The 12,217-nt window shown below is 30.9% G+C and overlaps 2 protein-coding genes across 4 annotated transcripts; both read right to left on the bottom strand.

The window, feature by feature from the left end:
- Positions 1 to 62: 62 nt before the first annotated feature.
- On the bottom strand, positions 63 to 5,324 carry LOC119832779 (dopamine N-acetyltransferase-like). 2 transcript variants are annotated; one of them, XM_038356533.1, is made up of 5 exons: positions 5,050 to 5,324; positions 4,243 to 4,364; positions 3,258 to 3,438; positions 2,553 to 2,755; positions 63 to 1,084 (listed from the first exon to the last, which is right to left on the bottom strand). In XM_038356533.1, the coding sequence occupies exons 2-5, from the start codon at positions 4,308 to 4,310 to the stop codon at positions 880 to 882; spliced, it is 657 nt and encodes a 218-aa protein (XP_038212461.1). In that variant the 5' UTR covers positions 4,311 to 4,364; positions 5,050 to 5,324; the 3' UTR covers positions 63 to 879. The 2 variants fall into 2 exon arrangements, with proteins under 2 accessions (XP_038212461.1, XP_038212460.1); XM_038356532.1 differs by having other exon boundaries at positions 5,163 to 5,324.
- A 3,457-nt stretch (positions 5,325 to 8,781) lies between these two features.
- LOC119832777 (dopamine N-acetyltransferase-like) lies at positions 8,782 to 12,217 on the bottom strand. 2 transcript variants are annotated; one of them, XM_038356530.1, is made up of 5 exons: positions 12,161 to 12,217; positions 11,895 to 11,997; positions 11,400 to 11,580; positions 10,647 to 10,846; positions 8,782 to 9,051 (listed from the first exon to the last, which is right to left on the bottom strand). In XM_038356530.1, the coding sequence occupies exons 2-5, from the start codon at positions 11,960 to 11,962 to the stop codon at positions 8,796 to 8,798; spliced, it is 705 nt and encodes a 234-aa protein (XP_038212458.1). In that variant the 5' UTR covers positions 11,963 to 11,997; positions 12,161 to 12,217; the 3' UTR covers positions 8,782 to 8,795. The 2 variants fall into 2 exon arrangements, with proteins under 2 accessions (XP_038212458.1, XP_038212456.1); XM_038356528.1 differs by having other exon boundaries at positions 12,077 to 12,199.

The following is a 12,217-nucleotide window of genomic DNA, read 5'->3' as shown; positions in this document are numbered from 1 at the left end:
TATATACAAGATATAATATTTCTTCAAATTTGTTCCAATTTTTTTTATTTAATGCTTTATAGAAAATAAATCGTCACAATAACTGACGTTGGAGGTAGAAAACAACCTTTACATTTACAATCTGTTTAATCTCTGTTAAATTTTTTTTTATTATTCTTACACCAATAGCCAATTATAATAAAAAATAATAATAAAAATGTACCGGACATTTAAATATATTTACAAACAATCATCATAGAACTTGACTTCCCAGTTTGGTTTCAGTTTCATAATCTCATATTAGCTATATTTTTTATGAATAAAAGCATCAAGTCCACTAACTAGTGGTTGGAAATTGGACCCATTGTCGTAAATTTTTGATCACGTTTCTTTTCTGCTTTTAATATATAAACAACAACACATACACTCTATAACTAATACATAACAGCTGTATTCTCTTGAATTCCATTTTCAAATTGATAAAATCGAGGGCAGTATCTCGGTTTTGCGGTTTTCCGCTTGTGGTAAAAATTGCAATGGGGCCTTAACCTAAAGGTCCCTTTATGTCACTGATATAAACTAAGATAAGACCTGCAAGTTGGTTCTCTATTCATTTCGAACTTTTTGCACAGTAAATGTGAGAATATCGATAGTCAAGGCTCAAATTGGTCAGTTAACGATTGACCGTTGACATTTTCGGTGTCAACGGTCTACGGTCTATGGCGGACTGCGGAGCCTTACTGTTAGAAATATTACAGATAGGTAACTCAGTATGTAACATAAATACAATGATCCTTACCACTGGGTTTATATATCTCAAGAGTTCAAAATAAATAACAATATTTTCTAAATATGTTACAGCTTAATAATATTATGTTGTGAGTATAAGTACTTGAAGAACTAAAACAATTCCTTAATAAATACTCTATCCACAACATGTGGTGGATCAGGTACAATAATGGGCTCACTTTCACCGGGCAATTTGATATCCGTATACGCCCTTTTGTAGAGGCAGGTGAAACCAAATTTTTCTGCAGCTTTAGCAGAGTATGCGCTGGAGGTGTCGATACGTAATAATCTGATTCCTAGGTCCCTTGCCGATTTTCTGAAATTTACGATTTATTTTTTTAGTTAGTGATAACAATTAAACACAGTTTAAGAAACGTATTTTAGCGAAAATAATAGAGATCTCTAGATTATTTAAAATATTTTTTTCGTTAGAGCAGCATTAGATAGGCGAATCTATTTAGGTATATGAGATCGAGAGTAAAAACACATCGCGATAAAATCAATACGTTTATATTTTTTCAAATAGTTACTTTTTTATCACAAAATTGAAATTACTAAACCAACTCCGTCTTAACCGGAAATAAGTTCTTGTCTAAACCATTACAATGAAGATATAAAGTTAAAAAATTGCTCCATATTCCCGATCAATCTTTGATAAAGCAACCAATTATAAGAATCAAAGAATATATTAAATAGATTTTACGAAATTATTAAACAATGCAATTTAAAAACATCTGAACTCTTCTAAGCGATTATAGATAAGATAGATACCACAGATAACAAAATACAATAAAGGTACGTATATAATATTTATAGTAAGTACCTATTCATTAATATAAGTGCTCTTTCGAGTGCAATAATTAACAAGACCATTTATGAATAGGTGCGTAGGTATGGGTATGTAGATATGTAGGTTATTTTCAACATGAGAGGCTAGAAATATTCAAATAGGCACCTGAATGCATGCTGAGGCATCCCTTAGGCACATGAAACCGAAAGAATAGAAGAAATTCGATTACTGTGGCAGGATCACGGGTGGCCGAGAGGCTAGGCGTTGCTACGGTTAGGCAAGATACGCAGGTTCGAATCCTGCCTCGTGATCAAATTTTTTCTATTCTTTCAAAATTTCTAATTTATAAAGCATTTCAGTGCTATAAAAACTAAAAATTAAATATTCAAATAATTATACATTTTTATAGAAGTTAAGCCTGGTATCTACATATCATGTACCCGCTCTATGGAATATTATAGGATATTCTTAACCATAACATAATGGTATATGGCTTGGGAGAATATAAGATGATAAGCTATGCCCTTTTTTTGCTTGGTCATCGTGAAATTGCCAATTATTTAACAATGTGATAATTGTATTATTCATGCTCTAGGTATTTAGCAGGTTTTACCGCGTCTACGAGGAAATCGTTTGTATAAAGTAAGATTTCTGCTAATTGCAACACGCAACAATGGTACCTAACTACTAATAGGTATGCAGGTTATTATTAAATATAATATTATATGTAGTAAGAAACTAGCTTTGTTAACGTTTCATAAATTATTGAAACTGGTAAGCAGTTTTGAGTCATGTTATAGCATATTTTCTATATTTCACGATAAAGTGGAACTAGATCCTCTTTGGCGGTACTGTGGGACACACTATTATTACACACTTTAATTGTTTTATGTTATTGTTTTATTTTTTCTGTGTATTTCGTGTTTCTTGTCATAGCGTGTGTTTCGTGTTACTTGTTTCGTCAAATAAATGTTTTTTCTTTTTTTATACTTACTCTGCTTCTTCCATTAGTTTATTCATAATTCCCTTATTCCTCCAATTGGAATCGGTCGCTGCTAGTTTCACTTCGAATAATTTTTTTTCGTTCGGGTATCTTGTAGCAAGGTGTGCGTTTTGCTCCCGTATAAGCAGAATATGGAGGATCTTCTTGAATTTTGGGTTCTCGCAGTTTTTTATCATTGATTCGTAGTCTATTGGCTGTAAAATAAATACCAAATGTATATGGGATACTTTTTAACACTCTGGAATAAACGTAATCTATAGCTCGCGCAACCGAGTGAAAATATGGTTGTGAAAAATTTCAAGTATTAGTTATATGACCATTTAAATTATTTTTTAATGTTATTAAAACATGCGAAGCGTAGGCCTTGAGAGGTCTAATTATGATAGAATCCTCATAAAAGACCACAACCACGTGAATTGATGATATTAACCATATCGGTTACATTTAATTTTTAGTTTTATAGCATTTTCAAAATTTCTCATATCGGTTACAGTTTATTGTTTACGGTTAACTTTTCTTCTTCCTCCTTCCTTCCTCCTTGATTTTTTTAGTATTTGTATCTTTACTAATAATAAAAAGTTAGAAAGTTTGTTTGTCGGAACACGTCAATCACAGAAAGTACTTAGCCAATTGAAAAATGATTTCCTCCTATAGTCTATGTATGTATATCTTTGTAAATAATATCACATTACTTACAAAGTCGACAGCACTGATTCCATTAATAAGAACTCCAATAATTTTCCCATCAGCATCTATGGCCTTAAATGATATCCCCGGTAGAGTGGATCTGCAATATTCGTCCAAATCAGGGCAATCGTCGTCCACTGAAGTGCAGTACTGAAGTTTTTTGTTCAGCGGTTCGTCGATAAAAAAGTTGCTGTAAGAATAAAAGTCGACTTTTAGGTACCTACATATCATTTATCCATCTATCGATACTAGATATTTGTTCTGCTTTAACGTATTTTATTTAATAAATTAAAATTGCCTGATTACGGTACTGGCGTTTGTTTATATGATGACGAGATTAATAAAAAAAATAATGGTTGTCTAGTATAGAATTATGTTATCTGTGGTATCACCAACAAACTTTCCTACACTATAAACAACACCTTTAAATTACTGTTTTTGTTATTTCTATATAAACCAAACATTGGTTTGTTTTAATACTAATAGCTAAATGCCATGAAGAGTAACGTGCCCCATGCTGGTTCTAATGAAGTATAGAGTATAAAAATATATATATCATTTCATCACAGGATGTTTTAATTAACCGTTTTTAGTGATACACAAACATTGTCTCTAATAATAATAAGTAGTTCTATTACCGACAATATCATCGAGTTTTTGTAAGACCTACATTAATTAGCTATAGCAAATTTCATGACATTTTAGATGTGAAATGTCAATAAATATAAAACCCGTAACAAATCTTGGGTAGAGCGAAAGATCAGAGAATCTCGGTCTAGGCGCTAAATGGTGGCAAATTGTTAAAAAATTCAGAAAATATTCTATTATTAAAAAGTAATTGTAACAAAACTTTATTATTATTGATTATCTGTTGAAATTATGATTCAAAATATTGGGTAAAGTTTATTAGTATTTCGATTAATTTACATTTAATTTTCATATATTATAATTAAAACTATGCCGAGGTATTCGTAAAACTAGTATCATAACTTACCGTTTTAATACTTTCATAACTTCCTCCGTATCTTCTTCCACTATACGACCAATAGTATAGTTGGACATAATTAATATTTGATTTTCCAACAAATTTCTTCGGAGAGTTAAACTCTATTTTCACTGTAAAAAACATCATATTATGAACTAGCATCAAAAATAGTTTTCAAGGTTAAAACTACGATAGACATACATGTGATAGTCTTACAACGTGAATACTAATATGTTTTTATAATTCCAAAACCAAGTATTCACGTGTTAGCCGTAAATATTAACGTTAACCTTGTCAATATGTACTAAGTATGTTTGTTTTTGTTATAATATTGCACGCTTATCGAATCCGACAAACAAAAAAGCATAGATAATGAAACTGTATCAAAAACCGTGTCAAAATATTTTCTAATTGCGAAAATTAAAAATAAAAAGCCTAAATATATTTGCATATTATCTAATTTATATCTTGAATGAATGAAAAATTCTACGCATGTAAGCTGTGATATCGAAAAAAAAGATTGAAATATTTTGTACGAATTTGTTTTACGAGTATGAAAAAAGTAAAGAGAAGAATTAAAGAAACTAACAAACTAGCATTGAGTCACATATTTAGAGTTTTTCGCAAGTAATGTTTTATTTCTATGATAAAAAGTATGCATTATTTATATAGAGAATCGCATAAACAAGTTCGAAGGCTTAAAAAGTTAGTTAATTATGCGTAAATTATGTTCTAATCTATACTAATGCATCTAAATGCATGAGAAAAATAATACATAATGACCCGATATATTATCATTTATTAGATATCACTTACCCATAAAATCGTCATACACAATATCTTGTTGATCGATGTTATGAACTTAAAAATTGTTAAAAACTGTTGCTTATTTTATCGCCCTACTTGTTTTAAGATAAACGTATACTCACAGTATTATCGCTTATACAATTTCCACTTATCTATTTATAGTATAACTGGCTGATTTCTAGATCAAAATATTCATAAACTTTTTATTTGTATTCGCGTGTTTAATTTTGGCAGCAACCGGTAGCACTGAATGCTCGAACCGACTGGACAGACTGGTATTATGCGTAAACATTCATCGTGATATATATATGAGAATTTATGTCGAGAGTCATGGCTTTATCGGAAATCACGTTGACTATGCTTTGCCTGATTTTGATGATAGTGGCTTCTATTCAAGTGGTGTTCGGGGTGTGGTGTTTATGGTAGACGTGGGGTGTTAAAAGATTCGTCACAGTAATGACTATTATAGTAAACGGATGGATTTCTATTTTGAAATTTATTGGGAATATTTTGTAACCACCATCAACGACTGTATAATGATAAGTATACTCTGTATATGTATAAGGATTCACAAAGGGAATAAAAGATTTGATTGAGAGGGGTAAGGTAAAGAAATCAGGTCTCATCTCCCCCTATTACCGTAGGAAACGCAGTAGCATTCATATGCTGTTTCCAGTCTTCTGTGGAAGTTGAGGCATTAAGTTTCTGTGGAGATGGTTGCGTTCGTGGCGAGAAGTACTTAAGTCCCAGAGATGAAAAATGTTGCAAAGTTCTCGAGTGATGTACCGGTGCATATTGTTACTTGATGTAGGTATATCATTTAATTAACAGCGAGTAGTAGAGTAAAAGGAGAGTTTTTTATGATACGAAGCGAAACCATGAATTATTTGGCGTTATGTACCTATCACATTAAATAAGGAGTGGTAATTTAAATCTCCTCCTAATTGAAAAATATGGGAATATGCAATATATATACACATATGGGGTAAAAATGTATTATATTTATTATCACATGAAGGCAAAGAAATTCTAATACTGAAGAATGAAGATAGAAAATTTTACTCAAATAAAACATACCGTTATTGAGGAAATGGAACAAACAAAAATTTGTTTATATTACACCCTATGCTTTTATTCCAATAAAATTTAATTTTGGTATATACTTGAATGCAGTTTTTTATTTTCTTTTTAAATCATTCAAACCAGCTGTGATTCGGTAGTTATCAAATACATTGAGCCAAACTAAACTGTATTTAGCTCGTTTATTATGTTGGTGTTTACTGCTTTATATACTCGTACGTACGTACGTACATATTAAAATAATGGAATGTTTTCTTTGACTACACCATCAGCGGGAAATCCTGTATATTTTGTAGCATCTGTTTCCACCATTCTCCCCTTGGACCCTGTGAATATTATTGCTTTGTATTTCCCCTCTGAGACTTTTTTATTATTTAATTACAAGTATAATAATTCATTGGGTATGTCATGCTCGAAGAACAAATTAATAATATATCATAACGTCTATCCCAGCTTACCAACATTTGACTGATATGGAATATAAAATCTATTGTTATATATGAAAACGCGAGATGCTGAAAAAACCTAAATATGTTTCATAGTAGAATAGATAACATATGTATTTGCTGAAGGATGTATTAATGATTATCTTTATATTTACTCCTTTTTAATTATTAGACATTGTATTACAATTCCTATTTGCTCCTAAGTATAAATTGAAGAAGAAAAAGACCTTTCGAAATGTGACATTATGTATCAAGTTGTTATCAAGTATATCCTTGTATAATCTATATCTATTTACATAAATAATAAATACAGTCACACTCGAACAGATAGGCTAAGATACCTATCATTGATTATAATTTTAAATTCCAATCAAAACTATGCATTTTGCAAGCGTTGAAAATTGCAAGACATTGTTGTTTATATTAAATCGAGGCTCATTTTAATATTATTCATTATTCATTATTCATTATGTTTGTCTGTAGGGTGGTGAGCGGCGACAATATAATAGTGCTTTTATAAAACTCATATCAGAGAGGCTTAGCATTCGTAAATTATTATTAGTTAGGATTCTATAAGAAATGGCAGATTAAATATCTAAATTATCGAGGTTATATGCTTATGTCACTACAACGCAAGTAGTACAAATTTTTTTGCACACAGAATCCATTGGTCCTAACGTAACTATGAAGAAAGAAGCTGAGCATCAGCTTATTAAAAAAGAAAAATCATTTCTTTTGATACTTTCTATTTAATTGATTTAAACAAATAATTATTTTATTATTAGAGGATAATGTTTTACGAACTATGTATGTTTGTATTATTATCGCATAAAGTTGAAAAAACATATTAAAAATGACAAAAGGTCTTCGAAATATGAAGAGGAAAATGATATACATAATAAAGAATTCATTGCTCTGTTTCAACGTATTTCATATTGAGACATACGCTTTAGTCACAAACAAAATAAAAACGACTTTGTGTCATTCATTAGTCATATAAGTAATTACATAATGAAAGAATATTCGAATTCATTCAATAACTATGGAGATTGTCCCCTAAAAAAACCCAAAAAACACATCTGAATAAACTTCTTTTCTTTATAATATTTGACTAATCACATAAACTATTCTATTTCCAATACCATTTCATAACAGTTTTTAAAATTAAGTCATTTCTTTATCCGCGTTTGTTTGTATGGGGTGTATGGGAATTGCAAGAGTTCACATCATTCACAGACTAATACTATAAAATTTAAAAACATTAATTACTATAAATCTAACTTCTTACTTTTTTCATATGGTTGAGGAATATTTAAATGTATGTTCGATATTTACTATTACTCAGCACCCGAGGATATTGCAAAAAACACGATACTAAAATTTGCTCAGTTATTAATAACAGGAGTACAATATTAATAATAAATTTATGTTATTAGCTTTACTTTATATTATTAAATGTATAAAAATAGAACGTGCCATTTGTTTGGAACAATATTTCTTTGTTAATAATAATGTTTCAAAATGCCAAATATTGATGATGTTAACATATTTTCATACCGATTTTCCGCCTGCAGCTTATCAACTGTGGGCTGTGATTTATATGTTACTAGCATTTGCTCGCGGCTACGCACACGTTAAATTCGGAGCAGTTTAATAGATGTTATTATACATATAAACCTTCCCCTTCAATATAATCTATATCTATTGAAAAAATGCCCATCAAAATCCGTTGCGCAGTTTTAAAGATTTTAGAATATAGAGATAGAGAATGTGACTTTGTTTTATAATGATGTATACTAATATGAGTATGTTGTAATGATGATTACTAATTTCTGAACTGAAAAACGAGGACCTTGAATAACAGTTTAACTTTAAGTTAAGTTTAAAATTTATGTGTTCAGTATTTCTCTTTGATACGCTGTAATAATTTTTCGGAGGTTATCAATTTAACTGTGTTTTTTGTGTTTGTAACCTTTTTTAATGTCATGGCGTGCATCTGAGCTGGTGGTACGCCAACGTTCGGTAAGCGATCACCACCGCCCATGAACATTTACAAAGGTAGGGTCTGCCAATGCTTTGCCTGCATTGAAGTATTTAAATACCTTAATCGCTTTAAGCAAGGTTACGGGTTTATATATAATATACTAAAATAAAATAATGGTTTTTCTCATTTTATTATAGCACGTTTCAGGTACTTATAAACTGCATACAATTTAGGAACTATCAGGATCAGACATTTTGCCCAAAAACTATGGAAAATTCTGAATTCGTAACGTCGTTTTTTACATTTAGTAGTTCTTTTATAAAAACTTTGTCCATAGTGTGCGGGGGCTCCGGCACGACGATTGGTTCGCCATTCATTTTAATATCTGCGTAACGTCTCTCATAGATGCACGTAAAGCCTTGGTTTTCCGCAGCTCTGGCCGAGTAGAAGCTAGATGTGTCTATCCTGATCAATCTGATGCCATGTTCTTGTGCTATTTTTCTGAAAATTATGAATGTTTCGTTAATTTGGCGTGGTCACAATTGTTTTATTTGTTGTGAGACGCGAAGGAGGTAAATGGGCAGGCGGGTCACCTGATGAAAAGTAATGATTGCCGTTTGTTGGATTTGTTTCTGTTTGTATCAGGATGTGTAATAATTGTAAATATTCAAAAATCAAACCGCACGGGGTGCAGCAAGTAAGAACTATATAACAACGTGACACATTTAAAATGAGTAACAGGAAACCACATTACGTTCACAATATTTTTAGATTATTATGGAATATAATTTGCGGTTTAGTTGCCTAATAAAATTACTTGGTCCGGCCAAATAATGTTATATGCTGTAATTCCTTGTTACAGTGGTTCACTCCCATGACCACTTTACTAAAGCGGCTCGACGGTGGGTGATGGTAGGTCACAGCGGGGTATTATTCTGTAGGAATTCAACATAATTCACAGCTCTTTCCCCGGGGACCGTAAGTATTAATATTATGAAAGATTTCCCCACTCAAAAAAAGGACTTAGTTCCCATACTGTTCGTTCTGTCTACTGTGTAAAAATCCTAATAAAGATAGAACGATTTAGCAGTAGAGCGTTAGAGTAGTCTAATGTCAGTATGTACATTGCACATATTTTATATAATATCTTTATTACAAAAGGAACGGAATAAAAAAAATTATAATTTAATAATGACAGAAACAAAGCAAATATGTGACTTTGGAGCGCAGAAAACAAAATACTTTTGAGCAATATCTTAGTTTTTTATTTAATGGCCATTCTATAACCGGGATTACGGTTCCCGTGACGGACATATTTTTATTTCGGGTATCCGTTAGTTTCGGTTACGGTTAAAATTTCCATAGAAACCCTTATAATAATAATAATCAGTGTAAGAGTAATTTCCGTTTGTCGAATATATTTATACATAAATTGTATAAATATATTATTGACTAGTATTTTCGTGGTTAGAGTCATCGGAAAATATAATTTATCACCAAACGTTGCCTGTATGTTGTCATTGACTAGCTTTTGGACTTGGGTATTGGTAATCTATATTACATGATATAAACAAGCTATGCCACAAACACAAAAAGAGAGGTGTTTGACGTTGATGTCTTTCTGTGTGTCTGCCAGTGGCGTAGGTCGCAAACGGATGGACTGATTTCGATTTTCAAAAGCCTGTTTGCTTGCGATTTAGGTGGCGGCCGCCACAAATGGCACATTAACTATTTTGAACAACCCCATCAAATACAGGTATCAAATTAAAGGGCTTAACCAGTTAAATACACTATGTTATTTTTGAATCAAGATGGCCGACTATACAAAATGGCTATCACATTAGTAAATAACTTTTTGTATAGCTTATGTGCTATAGAAACAGTTACTTGCTTAGTACTGTCAAGTATCATTAAAATCTGTCCAGACGATTATGCGTGAAAGAGTTACAAACATCTATAAATTCTCGCATTTTTAAGAAAATTACAGCAATGGAAATGAAATTTCACAGATTCCGTCTGGATCAGCGGAATGGCAATACCTTTTTAAACATTAAATTAGTTCAAAAATCACAGAACAATTACTATAAAGTTCTTACTGGGCTTCCTCCATTAGCTTCTTCATAACTCCCTTATTCCTCCACGCCTTGTCAGTAGCCGCGATGATGATGTCAAATGATTTATCATCATCAGGAAATTTTTCTTGTAAATTTGCTCCCGATCTTCCGGCGATTACTCTCATGAATTTTTGTACTTTTATATTATCGCATTGCTCTATATTACATAAATAGTCAATTGGCTGAAATAGATAAATAATAATTAATTGTGGTGTTACACAACTTAAGTGGTGTTCTTGTATCAGACATTAATTAAATTCAAATTCATACTCCAATATTTTTCCAGGCATGATATTTTTGATCTAGATACATTGTATGTTGTTCATTATGCATGTATCCTTGTTTTTAAACATTTCGAAATTTATATTTTTTCAGTGTTATTAAGAGAGAAAGTCTAAAATATATAAAAATATTTATAACAACACATTTACTTGTATTTTAAAGGAATGTTGCAATGATAGCATTATTTTGCTCTTAAAAATTATTATTACAATTATAATTTCCTCATTTCCTGGGAAGGAGAGGGATCTCCTGTTTCTCTTATATGTAAATAACTATCTAATTTAAGAATTCCAAAGTGTCAAATGAAAAACACAACGAAAAAAGTACACACTTATTGGTCATTCACAAATAAAAAAAAAATCTATCATTCATTAAGCTTACACCTAAATTCTGTCTCAAACCCCCAGAAAGATCGAACAAATATTCGACGGAATAGTTAAAATACATACTTACATCGTGAATAAGACCAATTGTATTTACTAGGGCACCTATAATATTTCCTTCAGCGTCTGTTACTATCACTGATAATTCTGACAGCACATTCCGGCAGTATTCTTCTAATTCAGGACAATATTCAGTTTCCGATGTGCAATATTGTAATGATTTAATGAGCGGTTCATCAAGGAAGTACGTTCTGTAATATAAATATATAGGCATAATTGTGGAACTAATTTGTTGGTTATTTGGCTTCTTTAATTTTTGTATATTTAAAGTATACGCTATCAATGAAATGGTTCCTGAAAAATAAGCTCAGCATAGCAACTACTAAAGTTTTGTCATCCAATGTATGACCGTATAAACGGTTGCTTAACTTCTAGATTTTATATTATCTGTTGTTTTAGTGCGAACAGAATTACATCATCTCTAAAAAAATTTAATGTCAAAAATAATTTAATTCAAAAATATTTTAATGTTCAAAATAGTGCAATGTAATATAAATAAACATACCTTTTTAAAAACTTGATCACTCCTTCAATAACGCTTTTCGTCACACGTTTGATGTAAAAATATCCCATTTTGCTACTTTGTGTAGAATGAACTCTTTATGAAACTAAAACAAATATATAGTTTTAGTTATGTACATATACTTTTTCTCTTGCAAGACTGTTATTACATAATTTGAATCCAACCTGTAAATTTATATATCTATTCCTCCACACAATATAACGAATTGCAAATATTTTTTATTCTTAATAATTTCAAAACACAAATACCTAACTGTAATGTGTTTCTCTTTTAACGGCTGCGTGTTAATTAGTGTTGTATCTTCC

This window comes from Zerene cesonia, chromosome 16 (assembly GCF_012273895.1).
Source record: "Zerene cesonia ecotype Mississippi chromosome 16, Zerene_cesonia_1.1, whole genome shotgun sequence".
In the NCBI taxonomy this organism is placed as follows: Eukaryota; Metazoa; Arthropoda; class Insecta; order Lepidoptera; family Pieridae; genus Zerene; species Zerene cesonia.
The sequence above is the reverse complement of the archived record's forward strand: the minus strand, read 5'-3'. Positions and strand labels throughout refer to the sequence as shown.

Excerpts from the sequence above, each read along its gene's own strand:
- LOC119832779 (XM_038356533.1), bottom strand. The coding sequence starts at position 4,310 with ATGTCCAACTATACTATTGGTCGTATAGTGGAAGAAGATACGGAGGAA. Across the intron at positions 2,756-3,257 it reads GAATCAGTGCTGTCGACTTT|CCAATAGACTACGAATCAAT; the intron begins GTAAGTAATGTG and ends TTTATTTTACAG. Across the intron at positions 1,085-2,552 it reads AAACTAATGGAAGAAGCAGA|AAAATCGGCAAGGGACCTAG; the intron begins GTAAGTATAAAA and ends CGTAAATTTCAG.
- LOC119832777 (XM_038356530.1), bottom strand. The coding sequence starts at position 11,962 with ATGGGATATTTTTACATCAAACGTGTGACGAAAAGCGTTATTGAAGGA. Across the intron at positions 11,581-11,894 it reads GTGATCAAGTTTTTAAAAAG|AACGTACTTCCTTGATGAAC; the intron begins GTATGTTTATTT and ends TTTATATTACAG. Across the intron at positions 10,847-11,399 it reads CAATTGGTCTTATTCACGAT|CCAATTGACTATTTATGTAA; the intron begins GTAAGTATGTAT and ends TATCTATTTCAG.